The sequence below is a fragment of the Cervus elaphus genome, chromosome 15 (genome assembly GCF_910594005.1).
Source record: "Cervus elaphus chromosome 15, mCerEla1.1, whole genome shotgun sequence".
In the NCBI taxonomy this organism is placed as follows: domain Eukaryota; kingdom Metazoa; phylum Chordata; class Mammalia; order Artiodactyla; family Cervidae; genus Cervus; species Cervus elaphus.
The window spans coordinates 86,236,622-86,261,395 of record NC_057829.1 but is presented as its reverse complement, the minus strand read 5'-3'; the positions used below and the strand labels follow the sequence as shown (position 1 = coordinate 86,261,395).

The 24,774-nt window shown below is 58.9% G+C and overlaps 1 protein-coding gene across 1 annotated transcript in view; it reads left to right on the top strand.

Moving 5' to 3' along the window:
* FAM53B (family with sequence similarity 53 member B) overlaps positions 1-24,774 on the top strand; it is a 112,709-nt gene that overhangs the window by 32,939 nt on the left and 54,996 nt on the right. Inside the window, exons 2-4 of the mRNA XM_043926478.1 lie at positions 602-856; positions 9,651-9,705; positions 23,930-24,708. Of these exons, the coding sequence (XP_043782413.1) occupies positions 779-856; positions 9,651-9,705; positions 23,930-24,708 (912 nt within the window). The 5' untranslated portion in view covers positions 602-778. The remainder of the gene's footprint in view (positions 1-601; positions 857-9,650; positions 9,706-23,929; positions 24,709-24,774) is intronic.

The following is a 24,774-nucleotide window of genomic DNA, read 5'->3' as shown; positions in this document are numbered from 1 at the left end:
GTGGCGTGTTCTGGCTCATTCTGTGGAAGGAGACAGGTACGGGGGCTCCTGTGCTGCCCACGTGTCACTGTGGGAACGTGATGCTTCCAAGGACGGGAAGCACGTGCCCTCGTAGTTCTTCCAGTAGCTTCTGTCCAGACCTGGGTGGAAAACAGGAGTCACTGCTGGCTGCCCAAGGGCCAGCGGCATGGGCTTTGACTGTGGGCTGGGTGTGCATCTGACATCAGCCAACCTCGGGCTGTCTGTAGGGCCAGCTCCGCCTAGGAGGTCACAGGGCTTGAGCACACTTTAGGGGTGCAGCCCTGTGACCAGCCAGACCCCGAGATCTGTCTTAAAAAGGTGCCACGGCTGAGCTGAGAGTCACTGCTGTGCCCACCAGGGTGTTGGCTTTAGGGACGCTCCAGGGCTGGCATGGGGACTCCCAGGAAGCTGATTCTGGCCTTCGTGTCCCTCCACCGACCCCCCCAGAAAGCATCTCAGTTCAGTGGTGAGGCGGTTCCATTCCCCAGCAGGGTCCCCACCTGGAGGAGAGGGGCTGTGTTTCTTGGGCCCCCCGTCTAACGTGGTCCTGAGTCTCTCTGCCTTTCTTTTATCTTCCCAGAGAGCTGACCTCACTCTGCTGTTTCCTGGAGGAGCCCCACCCCGATGGGGAGCAGCCTCTGCTGACGTCATTGCCCGGGAGACGCCCTAGGAGGTCGCCTCTGCCCCCCTCCGTCTGCCCACCTGAAGATGGCTCGTGCCCACCCTGGGCTGGTGCCCAGCGCCTGAGGTCCTTACCATGGTGATGATCCTGAGTCAAAGCCTCGACAAGCAGGGAGCCGACCCCGTGGCCTGCAGGACCTTCAACCCTGAGCCGGTAAGGACCTGGTAGCCCCGTTTGGAGGCCCGCTGTCCCGGTGGGGCTGTGGACTGAGCAAGCAGGCTTAGCAGACTGAGTCCAGAGGGCCCACAAGCAGAGCTCTGGGAGATGTGGCCACCAGGGCGGCAGGGTCGGGTCACCCAGAGCCCAGCTTTGTCCTCACCAGCAGTAAGTATCTGGCCCAGGTGGAGTCCTCCGGCGAGTGGTGAGGGGAAGCCATCCCCCTCCCCCCCGCCGGTGAATAGTACCAAGCAGGGCTTTGCCGCCCCTGCCAGGCCAAGACCCACATCCCTCCTGGTCTCCACCCGCTAAGGTAGGTGGTTTCCAGCAGGTGGGGGGTGGTACCAGGATCAGGCCAGACCTCCAAAGGGCAGTCGGAGTAAGAGCTGCCATCTCAGAGATGTCAGGAGTGGGAGCTGGTGGAGAAGGAGGGTGTGGCCTGGGGGCCCGGGTGGTGGGCCCAGTGCTGGCCGCCCTGCACAATGACCAAGAGAGTGGATGAGCTGGAGCAGAGAGGCAGGGAGCCCGGCCTTCTTAGACCAGGAGCAGCACGGCCTCCTGGGCCTCTTTCCAGCCCTGCTTTCTCAGAAGCGGGTGGGCTGCACCGTGCCGAGGAAGCAGGAAGCAGTCCCACTCCGGCATGAACACTCTTGCAGTGGTGGGCTTTGTAGGTGGTCCGTCCCCAGGCCTCTCTGCCGCTTCTGTGCGCAGGGCTTGGGGGCACCCCTCCTGGCGCCTTCACAGCCCCCTGTGAGACCCCGTGTTAATGCCTCTCGTGGCCATCCTCCCCCGTTACGTCCCCAGCACCCACTTCGAGAGTGGGCAGGTGGGTCTCAGGTCCTTGTGGCAGCTTGTGAAAGCCACCAAGACCCTCATCCACCCCGCAGGGCTTCACTGGGCACCTCGGGCTGGAGGAACTCCGCAGGATGAGCCGGTGTCCATCCGTCACCCCTGCCTTTTCCAGTTTGCTTTGAACGTGTCTCTCCATAGACTCGCTCCCATCATTCCCGCCACTTTGCCTCTGGTCCCGCCTGCGTCCTCTCTTGCCCGGACTCTCATGGGAGCTGGCCCCTGCTTCTGGCTCCTGCAGCCTCTTCTCCAGCAGCAGCAGCTGCAGGAGATGCAGGTCAGAGCGGCCCTCCTCCGCTCGGACTGAGCCTTCCACCAGCTTCCCTCCTCTCAGGCCGAGCAACACGCCAGACCCCCACTTGGATGGATGGGGGCTGGAGTACCCTGGCCCCTGTGACCCCTGGGTGCTCTCCACCACTTTCCCCCCCTCAGTCTGCACACGCCTCTCTGGCCTACGTGCCTTGGGGCCCGTGTGCTTCTTCCGTGGCCTGGAACACCCCCCCGAGCAGGGCTTCTTCCCTTCTTCCCGCCTTTTCTTGGGCCACTGCTCCCCTCCCTTCCCACGTGGCCTATGTCCCCTTTCCCAGGGCTTTTCCCTTCCTGGGCACCACCCATCTTCTTCACGTTTTGCTCTTGTTCACTGAGTTGACTCCTGCCCCAGAATGCGAGCTTCGCCAGGCAAGGACTTGTGTCTCTTTGGCTCCTTGCCGACCACCCCAGTGCCGGGACCTGGGCACGGTCGGTGGTCGGTGCTCCGGGGACCTTGGCGGATGGAGGGGACGTGGGTTCATGCAGCCAGGTTCTCAACTCGGCTTCGTTGAGTCCCTTCTCCGGTACTCAGCTTCCTAGCTCGGGGGGTGCAGGTATGCGTTGCTCCGTGTTCTGCTCTGGGTGCGTGTTTTCCTGGTGAAATGAAAGCACCGTGCGTGAAGTAGCTGTAACCAAGATGAGACGGCTCTCAGGATGCAGGCCTCCTCGGGGTCCCAGGGGACCCCCCGTTTCCACCCCCCCCCCCCATTCTGGTTCCAGCTGTGCTGTTGCTTCCGTCGCCGCTGAACTTGGTTCCATCTGGAGGTGGGCCGGCCTGGGCTTGGCTGTGGAGCGGGTTCCGGGGCCCATGGGCCTGTGGTCAGCTGGGCCGCTCTTCCAAGAGACAGGGCCCGAGCCCCTGCCAAGGAGGAGGCCGGCCTCCCAGCCCTGGGCTGGGGAAGGAAAAAAAAATTCTTCTCAGAAAAAGAAAAAGGAGCGACGAGCCAAGGGGAGCAAACGGCCACTGAAGGGGGCCCGGCAGTCGCTTTCGGAGAGGGGCCGCTCGTGTGTCAGCCCGTGGGCGCGTCACGGGCCTGCCAGGTTCTGCCCTCACGGTGGGGTGGAGGCACAGTGAAGGCGAGGGGACCAGGGCCTGGTCTGTGCGGGGCGCCCGCTGAGGTGCCCTGCTGCGGGGCGGGGGCTTGTCTGGCCTCCACCTCCCCGACCGACAGGGAAACAGGGGGCCCAGGGGCAACAGGCGAGCAGGACACAGGCTTCAGGTGCAGGCCCCGTCCACCACCAAGGCCTGCACACCTCCCCTCTATCCGACCCCTGAGCTGCCACTGGCCTGGACTTCCTTGGGAAGAAGCATGGGCCATAAATAACCAAAGAAAGAGCCCCCCAGATAAGACCAGCCGAGTGATGACAGCCTCAGAACGTGAGATCAACTGATCAGAATCCGCTCTGCACAGCCTGCCAGGGCGAGAGGAAGATGGGGGGTTTTAGCTTCGACTTCCTAAACAGGTCTCATCATCCTCGGGTAAATACCATCAAGATAAGGACAGGAAAGAGGGAAAAGCTTTCCTCTTTTGTTTTCTAATCAGACTAAGAAGATATCAGAAGTTGCGGTTTCAGATTAAAAAAAAAAAAAAAAAAGGAATCGTGAATCACCCCCAGGCAGCTTCAGAATTAGAGAAGGGAGAGGCCCTGCAGTGAGGTCAGAGCCTAAAAAAATAGCTGCAGGTGAACGTTGCCTGGGGACTTGGAGACAGTGGGAGAGGAGAGGCTTGGGCGCCACCCCCCACCCCCACCCCCACAACCAGGCCCCGGCCTGCTTGCTTAGAGGGTCCCCGACATGGTTTCCCGGTTCTCCTTTTTTCTCAAAACTAAAATACTGGTGACAACGTGACCGCCCTACTCCCCAGGGAGGTGGGAAGACAGAAGACGGACTGAGAGTCACAGTCTCGCCTATCCTCCACCCCCCCGGGGCTGGGGGGCGGTGCAATGACTAGGTTCCCCTTTCCCCCACTCCGCCCGGTTGCCTTCCTTTCCCCCGTGAGTGGCCCTTCCTCCGAGTGTGCTAACATTAGCTGCTGCCGCTGGAAGGCCGCCCAGACATCTGACCTCGGGGCCGACGTTCCCCGAGCTCCTTCCCGCCCGCCCACGCTCCGGCCGAGGGCCTGTGGTCCCTCCTCCCCGGGCAAGCCTCCCGGCCCCCTTCTCGAGTTTGGAGACCAGAGGGAACTTGGGGTGCCCTGCTCCCAGGAGGATGGGGCCATGGAGCAGTGGGGTTGTGGGGGGACAGAGGCTAGAGGGGGGCTCCAGGCCACCTCACTTTCCTCAGCCTGGAGGTATTTCTGGCCACAAGAGACACTTGATGTTTTTGGAGCAGGTCCTTGCTTCCACGCTGGTCAGATTAGGACTCCGAGGGCCTTGCCCAGCAGGAAAGTTCAGGGGCCACATCAGCTTCCTCAGGCACCCAGGCTCTTCCCCCGTCCTGTTCACCTGGAGTCGGCATCAGGCCCCGACGGGGCTCCAGCCAGGATCCCAGGCCGGAATCCTGAAATGCGCGGAGCCTGAGGTGGTCCTAATCCGCACCCCCACCGTCCTGGGCAGCAGCGACCACCCCCACCCCACCATGGCTGACCTGCAGCCTGGGAAGCCGGAGCACCCACCCTGTGTCCATCAGCCTCCACCCCAGGGTGCCTCTCCCTTCTCAGCTTCTCTTTTCTCCTCGGCCTGGCTCAGCCTCCTGCTTTCCGCAGCCCAAGGTCTCACCCTGTTCCCTTCTGGAGGCTGGAGCGCCGCCCTTGTCCCCCCGCCCCAGGCGCGTGAGCGTGGCCTGTCTGCGTCGCCCCAAGGCGGCATCAGCAGAAGGAAGAGTGATGTCATTGCCCTAGTCAGTAGTCTGCAGAAGGAAGCCACGGAGACGCGTGGTGATGGCCAGAGAGGAGCTCAGCCGCTTGCTGAGCTGGCTCCTCATTAAGTGATGACCTGAATTGTGTCTTATTTAAGTCAGGGCTTCTCAGTCAGACAGGTGGCCCCTGGAGCCTCCGTTCGGTCTCCAGCTTCTGTCTTTCCTCTGGAAGATGTAGTTCCAAGCCTTCTCTGCTGATGCAAGGAATCTCCCAGACCCCAGGCTGTGCCCTGATCAGGGGGTGCTCAGGAACAAAGGGTTCGGAGTGGCAGGAACAGCCCCGGGAACAGCGCTCGTCCTCCTGTGGACACAGCCAGGGCCCGAGCGTGCACTTGTGTGCGAACCCTGGGTGTCTTGTGAAACCTCAGATGGTGAGCACTTCTCACCCCCCCTCCCCCCGCCCCGGGGGTCTGTTGGGCCTCACCACATCATTGTCCACAGAGCAATGGGCTCATCAGCCTTCGCACAGCGGGTGCAGAGGGCTTCTAGGGGTCGGAGGGGCTCGCTGCAGAACAGCACCAAGCAGTGGGGAATAGACCAGCCCTGGACAACCTGGAGTCCAGGGGGAAGCCTCGGTGCTGGGCCAGGGAGCGTGCTTGGTGTGTGCACGGGGCCCTGGGAAGCGGTGGGTTATGTGATGTCCTGGCCTGCCCACCCAGCCTTGTCAGGGCTCAGAAAGCGAGTTGGGGGCCCTGATTTTTTTTTTTCTTTCTTTTTTTCTTTACCCTGACAGGAGGCAGAAGCCCCAGGGGGGAGGTAGTTAGCTCATGACTCTTTCAGCTCTTTTCTGATCTTAAAATTGCCAGCATCCTGTTAGTCAACATTTCTCTACTGCTACTTTGATGGGGTTTGTCTCCACACACAAACCAGTTTGAAACGTGCATCACGCAGAGGATGAAGGAAAAGAGAGAAAAGCTGCATTTTAGGTGGGATGGGAGGGCAGGGAAACTCCATTGCCCTCTACGTATTTTGGGCAGTTTCCTTGTATCTTTTTAGTGAAGCAGGTTTCACTGACAAAGTACGCTTCCTCATGGTACTGGAAGCCTCTGCCCAAACACCGCTTTGAGTGGTTGCGTGATATCCCTTCAAGTGGCCAAGCCTACTTCCCCCATTAGCCCTCTTGAAGACCCCCATGAAATTGGCCAGGGTTCCTCGGATGCAAGCAGCTGGGGCCACCTCCCACTGATACACACACCAGAAGAGAATCCACTGGCACGATCGAGAGAAACATGGGAGAAGAACTGGTGACTGAAGTCCCCGACAAGGGCAAGGACAGGCCAGCTGGGAGGATTGTGGAGGCGGGCGGGGGGCTCCCCACCTGGCCCAGCACCCCTTCGGTCCAGGGGTCAGAGCCCCGGAGCAGGCATATCTGGTCAGCCAGGCCCACCCTGTGCGGTGCAGGGGGGTGGGGTGGGGGTGACATCCCACCAAGTCACTGCCCAGTGGGGAGGGGAGGAGCCCCAGTGCAAAATTGGGGTGCTGTTAGTGGAAAGAAGGGCGTGCACCCCCTGCCATGCCGTTTCACACTCAGCATGGTGGGGAGCGGTGGTGGGGGTTGTCCCCGGATGGGACCCGGAGAAGGTGTCCCTTCTTGTCAGCTCTCCGTGCAAGCGGTGGCCAATCCCCCTGAACCCCGGGCACAGAGTCAGAGGCTGTGTGTGTGTGGGGGGGAGCCAGGCGGCCCAGGGTGGGGGGATTGCCCCCGACTTTATCCAGCTGATGCTGTCCCTCCCCCTCCCCCGCCGAGTTGCAGCTTGGCAGGAGGCCAGTGATTTGGGAGGGCAGTGGGTTGCATCCAGGGAGAGTCTGTTTCCGTCGGCCCTGCGTTCACCAAGCATGTGGCAGCAAGGGCAGGCTAGGGCTGACCGCAGGCTGCAGTGGCGGGGTGGCAGAGAAGTCCCGGGGCGCCCGCTCCGGGCGGGGGATGCCGTGGACGAGACCGCAGCCTCAGGGAGGCTCGATCTGAGGGGTGAGTGGAGTCTGAGCCCAGAAACAAAGCAAACTGATGCGTCCGGGGTGGAGGCGGGCAGCTTTCAGCAAGGTCCCGTGGAGAAGAGCGCGGGTGGGCCGGGCGCCTTTCGGCCGGGGAAGGCCGCCAGGGAGGCCACGTGACAGGAACCAGCCGCAGAGCCAAAGGCCCGGGGCGGCAGCGAACCGGACTGTCCCCGAGCGGCGTGAGTGAGGCCGGGGTGGACGCGGGCTTGGCTCACGGGCATCTGGTGGGCGGCGGGGAGAGGGACACAGCCGGATTTTATCCAGGTTGTTGTGAGCGGGGCGGCCACATGGGCTGGGCTCCCTGGGTCTGCGTGGAGGATGGATGCTGCAGGATGAGCCCAGGGCTGGGTCAGGGGCTCATCTGGTTCCCTTGGTGGACGACAGTGGGGCTTGAGCCCGGCGGCATGGGGAGCCAGAAGCAGTCATATCACTAGTGTGTGCGCCCCCCTGACCCGGCGAGCAGGTCCTCGCTGGGTGAGTGAATGAATGAATGAATTTCAAGGGCCAGGGGTGCCCTGTGTGCTAACCCAGTGGCGCCTCTCTGGTGCCTGCTCGCAGGCCACATTCCCTGGGGAGGGGACCCAGGTGCCCCTCTGCCTGAAACACGCCTGCTGAGTGAGAGGCCGGTGAGTGGGCAGGGCACCCCTGACGGTCCGCAGTCAGGGTGCCTCCCGCCGCATCTGCAAACCCGGGCCCCTGGTGGCCCCGGCGTGTGCCAGGGCGGTGACACACGGCTCCCGCCTCCTCGCGCCGCCCAGCTCTCTGTGGCCCGCCCTGCTTCGGGTTTCTGTGGGCCTCCAGCCTGCGTTAGGGCCCCATCCCTGCCCTGCATGGGGGTGCGCTGAGGTGGGTGGGACCGTGGTTCCCCTTGGGCGTTGGCTCCGTGCTCCTAGGGCTCCTGCCGCGTCGGGGCCTCAGGCAGGCCAGCTTCTCTCTCCCCCGAACCTTCCCCGGGCGCAGGGCCTGCCTGGCTTCCACAGGTCGCGCTGCCTGGAAGCAGGGCTCTGAACGTCTGTCACCCACTTTCTGTTCAGTGACTCCAGGGTGAGCCGGGCGGGAGGCAGAGGCAGCCCATTTTTAACTTTTCCCAGGTATTTCCCCGGAGGGCTGTTGATGGGGTGGACCCTGCGGAGGGAGACCTATCCTGAAAACATAAGGATTGTCTTTAATCCAAGGTGGGGGACTGGAGGAGGACAGCCCAGCCTCCCTTTGCGCCACCCCCCCCACCCCATAAGTTCCTTCAGTACCATCTCTGTTTCCCCCAGGAAGCCCACCCTGACCTCCAGCTCCCAGCACCCGTGGCCTGGCCTGGCTGCCTCCAGTCCCGCTCTCTGTCTGGACTGGTTGTGTGATCTCTAGAAAAACGTGAGCTTCCCTGGGGCCAAGGCCGCGTTCTTCACCTCTGTGTTCCAGGCTGGTCAGGATGGATGGACCCTTAAGAACCTGATCAGCAAACACATTGCTGACCGAGGGCAAAGGTCCCCGACTCGGGCAAGCTGAGGACAGGGGTGGGGAGCCTCTGCCAGACACCCGCTCCCCTCTTATCTGGGGGGGCCAGGTGTTCCTCAGTGGCCGCACCCTCCCCGTCCAGGCGTGTAAAGAGCCAGGGCCTGCGTTTCCTGCCCACCCCCCCCCCAACTCCTGGGACCAACAGCCAGGCACGCATCCCTGTTGCTTGGGGCTCCGCTCAGAAGTGAGAGCCCCCTGTGACCGCTGACCCCTCCGGAGCCGAGAGCTGGTTTCACCGTCGCGCGCTCCACCCCAGCACAAGCCTGCATGTGACTCATCGCCGGTACCTGTTTGTTGAGCGAGTGGATGAATGAATGAGTGAAGGGAGGGATGAGTGAGACCCTGCTTCCTGGGGCCCCGACAGGCGTGGGCGGTCTCCTCCTTGGAGGTCAGAACCAGACTCTCGACCTGGGCCTCGGCTAGTGCACGAGGCCCCAGAACATTCCAGGCTCAGGTTACCACGGCGCCGTGGAGCGAGTGCCTGGATGCGGGGTTCTTCTGGGCGCCTCCACCCCGGCCTTTCACCCCGTGACCACAGTGAGGCGAGGTGTGGGGTGAGAGGGGAGGTGTGCAGTGTTTACAGGGGACAGGGAAACCCTTGTGGAAATGTGGCGCCAGGGAGTTCAGAAGCCAGCGCTGTGTGTTGAGACCAGACCCAACCCGAGTTTCTGTTTCAGTTCTCGAGGGTGTCTGGGGTGGGAGGGGGCCCTCCTGGCTGCAAAACAGCTTCCGAGCCAGGGCCACCCTCTCGAGCTTCTTCACAGAGATGGGAGAGCCATTCTCCTTGTGTCCAGGAGGGAGGGCTGGGGGAGGGGGGCGGGCAGGTGGGCCTCTGCCCACTGCTGGAGGCTCGTCCTGTCCCCGGGGACAGGAAGCAGTCCCCTGCCCTGCTCCCCGCCCCGGGCTATGGGGAGGCCGCTCTCCAGCCCCTCCCGCGCCCTGACTCCGCATCACTCGCGTGGACGAGTCCCCTAGCGTCAGGAGTCACGAGGCTCCCTGTGTGTTTTTAAAGCCCGTTAACTTGATGGACTCCATACTCACCCGAGGCTCCAGGCAAGAGCCCAGACCTAATTATGGGCAGATGTCTCTTTTAGTACTTTTTTTTTTTCCCCTCCTTTCCCTGATCTGACGTTCCCCACCACCGCCCCCTGCCCCGCCACCCTCCACTCCCCCCCGCCCCCTAATTGTGACTTTAGCAAGGGAATCAGTGCAGAGTCATGCAGACGTGCTTCTTATGACTTGAAGAGTGATAGCTTTTCTGGTTGTTTGCAGCACACGCCAAAGAAGATGAGTCAAGGACCGACACTTTTCTCTTGTGGAATCATGGGTGAGTAACCAGGTGGCTGTGAACAGTCCTCCTCGAGCGCCTTCCCCCAGGGCCCGAGTCCTCCAGGGGGAGACGCTCGAAGCCCTTTCTGGACGCAGGCACGAGGAGCGGCCGTGGGGACTGTCTTCTCCGTGCTGGAACTGCCTTGGTCTCAGCGGCGCAGGAGTAGGGCAGGGGCTGTGGGGGCTGAGTGAGAGGCCGGGCGCAGGTGCGTGGTTTATGAACGTCATTTCCAGCAGCTGACACTGTAAGTTGGTGTCTGATCATTGAAGTGACCACGTTCATTTCTTTTTTTTTTTTAATTCAGAAAAATGCACCATAGTGTGAAGTACAAAAATAACAATCTCTCACAGCCCCAGGACCCAGTTATAACTACTGTCAATATCTTGGTGTAGTGTATGTCCTTTGCAGTTTTGACACAGCCAAGCCCTTGATGAACGTATGATTATACAAAATTATTTATTAAAACTTTTGTTTTGCTTTTTTTTTTTGCATACTAATAATGACCCATCGTTTCCCTGCAGCATGAAAATTGCCCATCCATACGTTGTAATGAGCCTATAATATTGCCTTGTGAGGATGATTCAAAATGTCTTCTAAGGAGGGAACTCTTTTCTTGGTTGTTGGGTAGGACTGTTCTGTTGCTCTCGTGATTGACGGTGACTCAGTGTCTGAATCTCCTCTGCCTTTCGGATGATTCCTTAGGGTGGTTCCCAGGAGTGGAGTAGAGAGGCCGGAGGGGCAGGCACGTTTTCATTCTTAAGGCTCTTGCTTTGTGTTTCTGACATGCTTTCCAGAAAGGTTGCCCTGGAGCCCTGTTCCCATGCGAGCGTTAATTACCGTTTTCCGTAAGGGGCCGAAAGGACGACTCTATTGACTGTATTGATTCCTCTCTGCTCCTGCTGATCGGGCCGTTTCTCCTTGCGCCCTCTCCCCTGGATTCCTGCCCGCTTCCGGGACACGGCTCCTGATGAGTTTCTGTAAGCCGGGCCTCCGTGGCAGGTCCCCTCTTTGGGGGTTTCAGGTTTGCCTCCGCAGGACTGTGTTCAGTGTCCGTGGCCATTTGTCCTGGCCCTTTTCCCTCTGGGCACAGCGTTTTCTTCTGCAGGCTCAGTTCCCGTAGGTGGAAGGTGGGGGTGGTCCTCGGGGGGTCCTCACATGTCACAGTGAGCGTGCTGCCGTGCCGGGCACTTGAGGTGCAGGGTCTCCTTGGACTCCACAGCTGCTCCAGGCGGCAGGCAGGGGTGCTCCGCTCACATCTGGGGTGGCACGCCAAGGCCCCTCCGTGGGCAGAGCTGGACCCCGGGGGCGGGGGGACGACTGTTTGCTTCTCACTCTCAAGCCGCAGCTGTGTGGGAGAGCCCCGGGCGGCCTCCTTGGTACTTGCCTCTGGGGAAATGGAACCAGGGAGCTCACCTGGCCTCGGTTTACCCGTGTGACATACTTCTGAGGCCTGTCCCCACAGGAGGCTTGGCTGCACACCTTGGTTGTGGTTAACGGCTTTCAGCAAACCCTCCGCGCCTGATCTATGTGGCCCAGAAGCCCTCCTCCCCGCCCTCTTCCTGGGCCAGACCCACAGTTGGGCTGCAGCTGGGCCCTCTTCCTCTGTCATGTCCAGGAAGGGGAGTGAGTGGGGCTCCTGGGCATACCCACTCCTCTGCCCAGCTGCCCCGCCCCAGAGAGCTCAGAATTGGGCCGGACTGGTGACCTGGATGGTGGAACCCTTGGTCTTTATTTCAAGACCCTAACCGTCAGGCTTCCTCGGCCTTCACTGCGAGCACATCGTAATAAGTTGGAGCTCTTCAGGGTTCCTGATGGTGCTGCTGGCCCTCACACAGTCACTGTGAACTGTTTCCCTTTTCCAAGCCTCAGTTTCCTCATCTGTGAAATGGGTGTTGGGACAGCACCTGCCTTGCTGTGAGGACTCCGAGACACTCGGAAGGAGCTTGGCGCAGTGTGAGCGTTCTACGTGACAGGTGGAGAAGAAGACTGAGCTTAGAGTGAGAATCCTGCTCCTGCGAGAGGCCTCCACGCCCCCAGGGACCACCTTGGTTTCCTTGCTGGGCATTGGGGGGGCGGGGTGCAGGTGCGAGCCACCCTTGTGGGGAAGGTGGGCCCGGGGACCAAGGCAGAGGCGAGCGGGGGCGGTCTCTTCCCAGAGTCCCAGCGGGGTCCATCTGAGCCCGCCGAACCCAGCAGTCTGCCTTCTGCTGGGGGGGCCCGGGGCTCCAGGACGACTGTGCTGCTGCCCCTCGGGGCTCTGGTGCGCAGGGCGGACCCTCAGGAAGGGCGCCCTGGCCCATGGGCTCTTCCCCTCCACGAGGTCTGTGCCCTTCTGCTCTGCCGGCCGGCGCCAGGGCCCTGCCGGGCGGTGGAGGACCGTGGGGTCCGTGCAGTTACCCCCACTGCCCCCTCCATGGCTTCTCTCTCTCTGTCTCCCTCGTCTTCATCTTCCTGCCGCCCTCAGCCCTTCCTTTGATTCGGGACATCCTGACCCACCTGATATCACGCACTATCAGGGCTTTTAGAAAAGTCGGCCCCAGGTCGATTCAGCGTGCCTTGTTCTGGTCGGTGTTTATTGAGTACCTGCTCTGTGCCCGGCGCTGGGGGCGGGGATAGAGCGAGGCAGCTCCTGCCCTTGAGGGGGCTTCTGTCTAGTGGAGGAGCAAGGCCCGGGAGCATGGATTTCCCCTGGATCCGTGTGAAGGGGGCCTTCAGTGCTGTGGGCACTCAGCCCGTCCTCCTGGGCCTCACTCTCCGCATCCTGCACCTCGTGGTATCCGTGGGATTTAAGGAGACAGCAGCACCTGGGAGGCGCCGGCTCGCACCCCACCTCCGTCCCTTCCCCGCACTTGCTGGAGGTGGGTGTCAGGCGTCCGAGGCCCTCCCCAGGCTATGTGCTCGTGGAGGCTCCGGCCCGGGACTCGACGTGCGGCCGTGCCCTGTGACACGCACAAACAGCAGCCGCGAGACTTTATCTCTCAGTGCCTGGTTTTCTGTAGCAAAGAAGAGGACCCCCGGGGGGTGGGGGCGCGGCCCTCAGCAACCTCACAGCGTTATAATCACCAAAACCCTCTGCCTGTCTCCCGAGACAGAGGACTCCGGTTCTGGCCCTGATTAGTAGAATTCTCCCATGAGAGCTGGGGACAGCGTGGCCCTGGGACTCAGGGCATTTCCCTCTCAAGCCCCCATGCAGGGGTCCTCACTGGACACCGGGATGAGCTGGGGGGTTTCGTGAGTGTTCTTAAGAAAACCCAGGCAAGTGTGTTCGGGTGGGAAAGGCCCCGTTGGCTTCCTTTGGAGAAGCCGCCCTTGCTGGGAGCTCAGCCTCCCCTGCACCCAGGGAGATAAAATGCGTTACTAATACCGTCAGCACTCGCAACAGTGTTTTGGCTTTTAAATACTTCCCACTCAGTTATGGTGAGCTGGATTGCAGGGCCCTCCCCGCGCGGGTCTTCCCCTCCCTCCAAGTTTGGGAACTTGATACAAAGAAGTAGTTTTGTCCTTTTCCAGCGTGGGGGTGGGGAGACACAGGCAGCGTGACCGTGGACGGGAGAAGCAGGGTGGAGGGGAGCCAGGCCACGGCCCGCTGGCCCTGCCAGGGCTGAGCGCCCGGCCAGCCTGGGCGCCACAGGGCTCCTTCTGTGGCAGAGGCGATGCCGTGCCTCTGGGTCTCTCTTCTCACCTCCCAGACCATCCTCAGCACGCCTCCTGGGCCGAACCGGAACTGCCTCTGCAAACAGCTTCTCTGGGGAGAGCCGTGTCTGTCCGGGGAATTGTGTTCCTGACACAGGAAACCTTGGTCAGGTGGCAGCTTCAGGGGTGTGGCCCGCCCACCGGTCAGCTGGACCGACTGGCAAGCCAGCCCCTTTCCTGGCCGTGATTGCTCATGGGTGCACGCGGGGGCCTGGCTGCGCCTGAGAGGACCTCCCCGAGCCAGGGCGGGGTGGGGGCAGCCGCCAGGGAATCCTCGGCCCATGGCTCCTCCACCGTTGGCCCGGGCGGTGCTTCTTCACGCTGACCCAGGGTCACGTGTGGACAGGTTGAATCTCTTTCCGTGAAACAGGATAAGTTGGCGAGAGGGGCTTCCATTCACCACCCTGGGCTCGGCTCCTTGCGCCCCCTTGAACGAGTTCTGTGTTGCAAGGACACTGGACTCTGCCCACTCCTCTCTCCTCAGCCCTCGGGTGAGCAGGAGACCAGGAAATCAAACAATGTGAGCAAGCCCGTGCAACACCAGTTACTTCCGAAAGGCCACTAGGAGAAGGTGTGTAAATACAAGTCCGTGGACGGGGAACAAAACAATTCAGATGCTAAAAAAAAAAAAAAATTGGGTGGAAACCCATAATTACTTCAGGAGTTATGGTAATAAATTATTTATTAATGTAAATTATCTCACAGGCAAAGAACATAGAGGAAACTTGAGCAGAAGGATCATACATTATGTATAAAAAGGAATTGTAAAAATATTGTAGCAGCCCTCCTTGTGCCACTGTGGTTCGGGTTTGTCAGCATTTTAGTTATAAGCCCTTACTTTCCGTGTTTAATTACTCGGCTGTTAAAGTCTGCTCTGTACACAAAAGGCTTGCTCCCGGGGGCACCCCCTGTGTTAGTTTCTACAGGGTACCCCAGTCGGCTGTGCTGAGTCGGGCAGGAGGAAGAGGCTGCACTTTGAGATCGGGTAGCTTTTGGTCTTTTCACCCTCCCACCGTCTGTCGCTGAAAGTGGACTGTGATTGCAGCAAGCGGGGAGAAAGCCAGCATTCGGAGGTTGAGCATTTCAGGTCTCCAAGAGCAAACGAACACACGACTGAAACAAAATGAGCCGCAGTGATAACGAAGCCAGAATTTCTGGTCTCTGCCGCTTTTTCAGTCTCTCCGAGATAGTCACGCCGCACATCATCCTTGGACCCAGGGCCTCCTATAGAAACTAATTATTAGCCAAAATAAGCTAGTACAAAAAAAAAAAATCCGTCAAGAATGCCTATGCTTGATTTTTAAAAACTCAGCTTTTAATGACTGCTTTTATTTATTATCGTCATTGGTGTGGTTTGCCCGTCTCTAAAGCGGTGTAAGGTTTGGGCAGAATGCTTTCAGTTTTTCCTTTCACCACTTAATGGTTTCAGACAACGTTTCTGGGATAAGGTACAGACAGGATGGGACGCAGGTACAAAGTGTAGTTGGCACGTGATGGCCATTGATGGTTGAAAACGGAGCCTCCCAGGCCACCTTCTCACCCAGGCTGGCCTGACGTGGTGGGGAGGGGCAGGGGAGCGCCAGAGGTGTTGGAGGATGGGGAACGGCAGCCGCCAGGCCGGCCGTGGGCACACACGCCCCCCCCCCCCCCCGCAACCGTGTGGTGCCTCACCAGGCTGCTTCCACGTGGCGAGATGGTCGTTAGGAGGTAGCCTGGCCCCGCCGCGGGAGCACAGCCTCGGGACTGCAGACTGCTGTTGGCGAGCGGCGTGTCCCTAGGCGAGACATGAGGCCATCCTGTCCTGGAGTTGGTCTCCCCAGCTGTCACGTGGGGGAGCTCTCTGCTGCCCTGCGGGATGAGAACTGTGCTTGGGGTACGCACTGAGGCTTTCGCTCAACTTCAGCAAAGATCCCACTGTGGGGGTGGGGTGGTGGTGTTTAGCTAATTAACAGTTCATGCAGCCATATTGACAGTTTCCTGAAAAGCTCTTGAAGTGGCCAGTTTCCTGGTCTGTGTCACGGTGCCCAGCTTTGCTGCGCACGTGGGTTTGGAGTTGAGTCCCTAGCCGCTGCCCATGTCCTGTGCCCTGTGCAAACACGCAGCCAGGGTGGGAAGCTGAAGGCGATGGATGGAACGGACCGCTCTGTCGCTTCAGAGTTTTCGTGGCCCTCGTCTTTTTCTGTTTGTTTCATCTTTGGCCCACGTCGTGCAGCATATGTGAGATCTCGGTTCCCCGAGCAGGAATGGAGCTCTGTGGCCCCTGCAGGGGAAGCACAAGAGTCCCAACCACTGGGCTGCCCAGGGGGTGTCTTGCCACGTGAATACCAGCTTTTCCCTACAGATTTCTGGAGGTTGGGGTGCAACAGGAGATCCCTTCAGGGTGGGAAGGGCCGTCACAGGGCCCCAGCCCATGCTTCCTCCTACAGATGGGAGACCAGCCCGTGCTCCCAGCGCCCAGTCTGGAGGGGTTTACACCTCTTCACTGCCTGGGGGTCCCCACTGGGCCTCTTTCTGTCAGAGAAAGACCCCCCCCACAAGCAGTGGCCACTGCCACGGGCCACCCTCACCTGGCTGGTGACGGCAGGAGCCCAGGAACCCCCTGCACCCACTGGCCTGTCAGACGTCTCCCTGGCGCCCTTCCAGCCAGCCTGCCCTGGGTGGGGCCAGGGGAGCGTTGTCTCCAGCCATCCTGGCCCCTGTCCTTGGGCCCTAAGCTGAGTTGCTTGGCATCCTGGGTCGTCCCTGAACCTAAGATGCATGGACATTGTCCGATTTATTGCAAGTGAGAGGGGCCATCCCCAGAAGCTGAGGCTTGGGCAGGCAAAGCCCAGGAGCCTTTTCTTCCTGGGCCGGCTCTGTGTTGAGTCTCCATCCTGGTGATTCAGGGAAAGAGGTGCCCCTGTGGGCCAGGGACTCCTTAGTTCATTTAAAAGCACACGGTACTGTGTGTGTGTTTCCACCTGTGCCCTTTTCATAAGACCAATGTAATAAAGCAGGTTCCAGAAAGACAGCTCGGTTCTCTTGAGTTTCCCACTGAAAGGGTTGGTGAGCTTCTCCCCCGCCCCAGATCAGGCAGACAGTCCTTGCAGCCCCGGAGGCCAAGTTAACACGGCCCCAGCCCCCAGGGCAGGGGAAGGGAGGCTGGTGTCAGCACAAGCAGACAGGTGTGAAATCCGAGAATGAGTCAGCCGGGCCTGATCCCACTGAGGCCTGCTCGCTCGGCCCCGGGCGGCTGCAAGAACCTTCCGTATCTTGGGGTCTATGCTTCAGGTGTCTAACCTCGTCTAGAAACCACATTCTGTTGTGGTTATGTCACCATAGAGCGGCCTCCAAACACGGCATGAAGATATCCCAGGCTGTCTTGTGAACATAATATGAAGGCTTATAGTCCACTAAGAATCTGGGCCCCCTGGGAATTTCCCTCCCAAGTTTAAGGGCAGAAATGGAAACAAGAACATTTGAGGTCACATGCTATTTGTGTTCCTCTGGGTGTTTTCTTTCTCTGAGCTCGGAGAGCCGTGCACGCAGCAGCCTCTGCCCTCCCTAGTCAAGGGCTCTCCAGACCAAAGCCTGGGAGTGTGTGTGTGCGTTGTGCGGTGGGGGGACCTGAGTTCCTATCCCCTAGGTGTGGCCGTCAGCTTCTTCTGTGCTTCCCAGAAACTTCAGGCTCAGTCGTGGAGCCTCAGCTTGGGAAGGTCCCTTGGAGGTCAGCTGGTCAAGTCCGTCTGTGAGGGAGCTAGATGGCTTGTGTGATTTGTGTGTTTGCGTGGTTGGCCCCCACCCTCCGTAGAAAAAGCCCCGGGTGTGTGTATCCTGCACACACCCACACACTCACTCCCGTGTATAAACCTCAAACTTGTAAAGATTGGCCCAGCAGGGAGATGGAGAAAGCTGAGCTGCCCCTGAGGGTTGCGAGTCATGGGGCCACCGAGAACTTAAGCGGCGGGGGCCACTGTCCTCGGCCCACACCGTGTCCGCTGGGGGCTTGGTGCTTGGACCATCCCTGAGTAGCCGCCAGCCACGGCGCGTCTCGGCGGGGTGGGAGGGGGGCCTCCCATTAGTCCCGTCACGTGAACGGTCAGCCTCTCAGGCCTTTCCCACTGGCTTTGCATCCAGAACACCCTGTGCAACTCGGGGTCCCCACCCCTGTCCTGTGAAAAGGGGATCTCAAGGTACTCTTAAGGGCAAAGTCATCCTTCTCCATAATTCTGCCTTCTCTTGTTGCCCCAAACAAAGCCAGCGTTCAGTGATGTTCTGAATGCAGGCTTGTAGAGACCGGCATGGTCCACCCTGCAGAAGCTTCCTGGTGTGGCTGGATGGTCTGACTGGGCCTCCAGGGAGGTGTTTGAAAGACACCCAGGCCCCTGTGCAGCCTGCAGTCTCAAAGAGTGGTTCTCAACCCCTTCACGTGAAAATAACCCGAGGAGTTTATTAAAAGGCAGGTTCCTGCCCCGAGAGGTTCCGGGCATCACGGCGGGGACTGGGCCTGGGAATCTGCATTCTAACATCCCCAGCAGATCCCCCTCTGGTGCTCCCGAAACCCTTCTTTGAGAACACCCAGGTCCCCGTTCCAGACACGCCCCACGCGGGAGGGCTGGGGCTCCGCTTCCTGAGCTGCCCCCAGTGTGGTCGTGGTCACGCTGCTGTCTCACGAGCCTGTCCTGTCCTCGGGGCCCTGTGTGAGCTGACGGTTCCGTTCTCAGGGGAGCTCTGTGCAGAGGTTACAATCAGTCCCCTCATTCTGTAGATGAAGAAACCGAGACTCGGAGAGGTGAAGTCACCTGCAGAGCTGAGGCTCGAACCCAGGTCCACAGCCTTCCCACCACACCAAGTCCTCCGGGCTCAGCGGACTCCCCGTGGCCACGGCCATCGTCGCTGTTGAAAGAGTTACAGTTGTTTGTGCAGAGACGGTGTTGAATGGAGGGGCGGGGGCGTCCGGTGTCCTCTCCTTGGAGCCTTCCCGAGGCCTTCTGTACAACGTGACAGCGTGCCCAGCGCTCAGGGCGGTTTGCCATTAAAAATTAGGTTCTATTCCTGTTTCTTTTGTTTGGTGACCTGACCCAGCAAATCGCCTTCTGTTCCCTGAGCAAAGGGGGAAAACACATGGGCTAAACATAGCCTCGATTGTTTTTACTTTTCTTTATGTTGTACTTCTTGAAGTGATAAAGATAGAAACAATTAAAATATTATCTGCGCTGCAGACAGAACAAGTAGCCACCTGGCTGGTGTTGACGCACAGTAGCAAGAGCTCAGACTTGGGCAGGGCTTTGTCTTTTCAAAGCGCCATGGCCGATGCCAGGCAAGCCAGCGTCCCGGTCAGTTCCATACACGACCATCCCTGGCCCCAGTGGGGTGGGGAGTTCATGGCACAGCCCAGGTCGGACCTGCTCGGCCAAGGGACAGTTGGTTCCCTGTGCCAGGGACAAGGGGTAAGCGAGACCAAGTGAACACCCACGGTGTGCCGTGTAGCGTTTATCTGCCCTGTATCACCCTTCCCTCCCTCCACCCCACACCAGCTGAGGTCTGCTGTGTGCCAAGCCCGGTGCTGGGCACGGGAATGTCAGGCCGGGACCGCCCTCTGGAACTTGTAGCTCAGCAGACGAAACAGACATGTAAACAGATAACTAAGGTTCAGTTGCCGCGAGACACATGACTGAAAGTTTAGGCAAGGCGCTGCAGGTGCCCATAGGCTTGTGTGGGAAGGGGTGGACCTGCAGAGGAGGCAATGTTTGAGTTGGCTCTTCCACGGGGAGGAAGAGGCTGGTGGGAGGATACAGGCAGGAGAATAACATCCTGGGTCTCCTCCCTCCTTGGAGGAGGAGCTGCAGATCCACAGTGGTCACGTGGCACCCACATTTCACCAGTGGACTGAGCTGAGAACTGACTCTGTGAATCGTCCCTAAGAGACATTTTATGTGTTAAGTTCCTATAGAGGCTTACTCTTTAAAACAGGAGTAGTTCCTGTGGGGGGGCTAGGAACGTGTTCAAATTAGCCACCCAAAGCCAAATCCCACTGGGGATTTGAGAGTTAAATTCAAAACAGATCATATGGGGGACTTCCCTGGTGGTCCAGTGGTTAGGAATCTGCCTTCCAATGCAGGGGACACGGGTTCGATGCCTGGTCAGGGAACTACGATCCCACCTGCCGCGGGGCAGCTGAGCCCCATGCCCCATGATTGCTGAGCCTGCGCACCTCAGTGAGGACCCGGCGCAGCCAAAGACAAATAACAAAACAGCGACAACCACAGAAACCGTGTGCGTGCCCCCCTGCACGTAGGCGTTAGCTGCGCCCATTCCTGCCATCGCTCTGTTCAGTTCAGTCCAGTTCACTTGCCCAGTCCTGTCCGGCTCTTTGTGACCCCATGAACTGCAGCACGCCAGGCCTCCCTGTCCATCACCAACTCCCGGAGTCCACCCAAACCCATGTCCATCGAGTCGGTGATGCCGTCCAACCATCTCATCCTCTGTCGTCCCCTCCTCCGCCTGCCCTCAATCCCTCCCAGCATCAGGGTCTTTTCAAATGAGTCAGCTCTTCGCATCAGGTGGCCAAAATATTGGAGTTTCAGCTTCAACATCAGTCCTTTCAATGAACACCCAGGACAGATCTTTAAGCTGTAGTTTTATGGGCTCTTCAGGGCTGTGGACATGAAACCAGGGGGAGTGGACCTCAAGGGCTGTTTCAGGGATTTTCAAGGAATGCCTTGGTCTCCCTGATTCCTGTCTGACTTGTGCCATGATGGGAGGTTTGGCGCCCACAGCGCGGGCCTCCTGGGGAGAACACACGCAGATGGAGCCTGGACGCCAGGCTGGGGTGTTTGCCATGGGAAGCCGCTGCAGGGGATGGACCGTGAACACATGTGGGCCTCAGAAAGTTCTCTGGAGAGAGAGAGGAGATGGGACTGGACTAGGGAGGCCCGAGGCGTCCAGTCAGGAAGCAGTGAGATCACAGGTGGTCACCACAGAGCAAAGGGCCCCGATGAGCGAGAGAGACAGACTGTCCATGCCTAGCTGGCTCCTCTACCTTCCCCTTCTCTCATGGTTTCCCAGAGATGGAAAAATTTCAGGCTGGTGAAGTAAAAGGGGAGCAGAACGTGGTGTCTTCTGAGGACAGAATCCCTCTCCTTGACTTCCCGGGTCTCCCAGGGCCTGTGTGAGAGACCGTCTCTTATGGGCTCCTGGCTCCTCAAGCTGAGGCCGTGGTGGCGCCATCTTGGAGTCTTCACCGCCCTTGGTCGGCTCCTCGGTTCCCTCCTTAGCCGGCCACTGGCCCGCCTGGCACCTCGCTGCCTTGGCCCGAAAGAGAAGTCCGTGGCAAGCATTGTTCGGTGAGGACTTCCTGAAAGACTGAAGGAATAAACCCAAAGGGGAATGGGGGTCGTAGGCCCCGGCCCTCCACATATTCATCCTTACAGAAAATGTAGAAACTCCAAGAAACGAAAAGGAGAAAAATCAACCAGCTCTCTGCCAATTGACTGAACATGTTGGCATGTTTTCCTTTTTATCTTCCCGTATAACGTATGCGTTTTACTAAAGAGGAGTCACGCTATCTCTATGGTTTTATGTCCTCTTTCTTTATGTTTAGTATTACATCGTTAACATTTCCCCACATCATTAATATTCTTTGAAGCCGCTTTTTTCACGTTCCACGTTATTCCTTGATGCTTTATTTAACCACCCCTCTCCCCCATAGGACCTTCTTAGTTGTGTTTATCATTTTGCTATCACTCATGTCATTTTGCAGAGGAGGCAATGGCACCCACTCCAGTACTCTTGCCTGGAAAATCCCATGGACGGAGGAGCCTGGTGGGCTGCAGTCCCTGGGGTCTCGAAAAGTCGGACACGACTGAGCGTCTTCACTTTCACTTTTCACTTTCATGCATTGGAGATGGAAATGGCAGCCCACTCCAGTGTTCTTGCCTGGAGAATCCCAGGGACGGGGGAGCCTGGTGGGCTGCCGTCTATGGGGTCACACAGAGTTGGACACGACTGAAGTGACTTAGCAGCAGCAGCAGCATGTCATTTTGAAGAACATCATCGTAGAAATCGCCACTCTTTTTTGGAAGAAAAGTTTTCTTCTTCTCAATCAGAGATGATCGTGACTCAGTCAATGTTAGTTTGTACTTTTTTTTAAATTTTACTATTAGTTTACTGAACTTTCAACTGTTGGTAAATGTCAAATGGAACTTTTTTTAAAAGAATGGTGACTACTTGAGGAATAGTGTATAATGCTATTTTGAACAATGCATGCATGCTAAGTTACTTCAGTTGTGTCCGACTCTTTGCGACCCTGTGGGCTACAGCCCTCCAGACTCCTTTGTCCAAGGAATTCTCTTGGGTTGCCATTTCCTTCTCCAGGGGATCTTTCTGACCCAGGGATCGAACCTATTTCTCTTTATGTCTCCTGCATTGTCATGCGGGTTCTTTACCACTAGTACCACCTGGGAAGCCCATTTGGAACAAAGTAAATGCTATTTGCAAAAAGGTAAATTTTGGTAATGCTCTGTCAACTTGGTTTAAAGTAACATGTATTGAGACTGGCCATGCACCAGGGTCCAGGCAGGTTTCAGAGGTGAGATGATTGGACAGTTCGCATCGGTCCTGCTTTGTTCCCGGTTGGCCTGACTAGGCAGGTCTCTCTCCTGCATCTCTAACTTCTAAGGACCGTGGCCCCTCCTACACATAGGAATAGCCTCTGGACAACTTCTGCATGTCCCCTGCCCTGGGTCCCAGCCCCTCAGGCTCTGAGTCCCGTGGCTGCATAAGGGGCCCTCAAGGAAAGAGCACACACTGAACCCCTTTGGCTTTTCCCCTGGCTCGTGACGCTCCCCCAACAAGCAGCTGCTGGTTGTGACATTCAACATGGGCTCAGTCCCTGCCTCGGGTGCGTCTCTCCGGCCCTTTGCGGAGATGGTCCTCCAGTCCTTGCTGCACTCCTGTAGGTGGTGTCACGGTTTCCTGAGCGGTGGCTGATCTTGCGCGACTGGTAGACTCCTTGCGGATAGCGCCGAGGTGGGATTCCCTGCGGGCGCCTCAGTGCCACTGTGCGGCGAAGAGGGCAGAGGGCTTTGGGTCGGGCCAGCCTGAGTGTGCATCTCTTCACCTGTTAGCTGTGGCTTCGGGGCCACTTACCCCACCTCCCCAAGCCTGGGTCCACCCATCTGGGCAGCGATGGTGGCCATGCAGGGCACTGTGCAGGTTACACCCACCACCCACGGGGTTTGCACAGTAGTTGATTGCAGTGCTGAGAATCGGTGTGCGTGAAATACCTGCTGACTGTCATTTCAGGTTTTACTTCTTCTACCGATTGACTGACTCAAACCATACTTTTCTCTGTGTTCACGTTTGCAGAGTTTATGAAGATGTGGAGATTAGAGAAAAACAGAAACATGTTAACACGTTGATTCCCAGCAGCACAGCATATTTCTTAACTCTGCTTTTGTATTGTTAGCTTGAATACGAGAACTATGTCAGATTTGTCTTTGAGCTCCTCAAATTCTCAGCACAGGGCCTGATTCCATAGTTCCTAGCAGGGTTGGCTTGTTTGTCCGTGCGTTCAAGGAGAGACCCAACATGTAGGTTTAAATTGTACGCTTAGGTCTCTCTGCACCCCAAAACTTGCTTCTATGGACTTTAGCAACCTTGTTCTGGATTTTAGCATGTGAACACAGGCAGAGTCCTCAGTGATTGGCAGCTGTTGTTGTGGTTGGCTGTGGGGCATTTTGGTGGAGGGGATGTAAATCAATAAGTATCCCGTTTCTATTGTCTGCCTTGATTTTAAAGATGGAGCTCACGTCAACTAACCTGGCAGTACCTCCAGCCACCAGCCACCCTGGGGGTCCCAACAGCCTCACCTTTGGTCGTGGTCTTCCCCCAGGCCGTTGAGTCCCAGCCCCAGAGCAGAGAACCCTGAGACGGGACGTAGCAGGCACCGTTATCCCTGCTCTGCTGCCGGCCAGGGCAGGGGCCGGGCAAGTTGGTTTCCCTTCTAGAGGATGAGAGGCCTTTGGGGTGAACAGTAGTGCTTCAGGCTGTCCTGGGAGACTAGGGCTTCCCTGGTGGCTCAGCGGTAAAGAATCAGCCTGCAATGCAGGAGCCGCAGGAGACGTGGGTTCGATCCCTGGGTTGGGAAGACCCCCTAGAGGAGGGCATGGCAACGCTCCTCCGTATCCTTGCCTGGAGAATCCCAGGGACAGAGGAGCCTGGCGGGCTACGAGTCCATGGGGCGGCAAAGAGTCAGCCGCGACTGAAGTGACTTAGTGCGGGAGGAAGTGCGGTATGTTGGAAAGAAAAGCATGTCAGGAGTCCTGGGGCTGCCCCGCTTCTGACTCAGCACCTCGGGACTCACTTCCGTCCTTCTGAGCCTCAGCTTCTCATCTGTAAAGCGAGGCCGGACTGGATGGCTTTTTTAAGGGCCTTTCTGTCTAACCTCCTGTTTAAAATGGGTTCTCAGTGAGGCGAGAGGACCGGTGCGAAGGCCCTTCTCAAAGCCCCGTTTTTCTCTTTTTTTTTTTTGTCATTTCCGAACCAGAAAATGACAGATGGCGAGACCTGGACAGGAAGTGCCCCCTTCAGATCGACCAGCCGAGCGCCAGCATCTGGGAGTGCCTGCCGGACAAGTGCCAGGACAGCGGCCTGTGGCACCGGGAGGCGGCCACCGCCTGCGCAGTCACCAGCCTGATCAAGGACCTCAGCCTCAGCGACCACAACGGGCACCCGTCCGCGCCCCCCAGCAAGCGCCAGTGCCGGTCACTGTCCTTCTCGGACGAGATGGCCAGCTGCCGGACGTCGTGGAGGCCCCTGGGGTCCAAAGTCTGGACGCCGGTGGAGAAGAGGCGTTGCTACAGCGGGGGCAGCGTGCAGCGCTACTCCAACGGCTTCAGCACGATGCAGCGGAGCTCCAGCTTCAGCCTCCCGTCCCGCGCCAACGTGCTCTCCTCTCCCTACGACCCGGCGGGACTTCACCCGCGGCCCGGCGGCCCGCCCGGCCCGGGGGCGCCGTGCCCGGCCACCTGCGGACAGGCAGGCGACCTCTGGGGCCCCGCGGCGAGCCCCGTGGGCGGCGGCCGGCTGGACATGCAGCGCTCCCTGTCCTGCTCCCACGAGCAGTTCTCCTTCGCGGAGTACTGCCCGCCCTCAGCCAGCAGCACCCCAGCCTCGACGCCGGAGCCGGCCAGGCGCTCGGGGGGGCTGGCCCGCAGCCGCTCCCAGCCCTGCGTCCTTAATGACAAGAAGGTGGGCGTCAAGCGGCGGCGCCCCGAGGAGGCGCAGGAGCAGAGGCCCTCCCTGGACCTTGCCAAGATGGCACAGGTAAGAGCTCCCCCCCACGCCCCCGCCCCGGGGAGGCGCTGCGGAAGCCAGCAGGGGCGTCTGGGA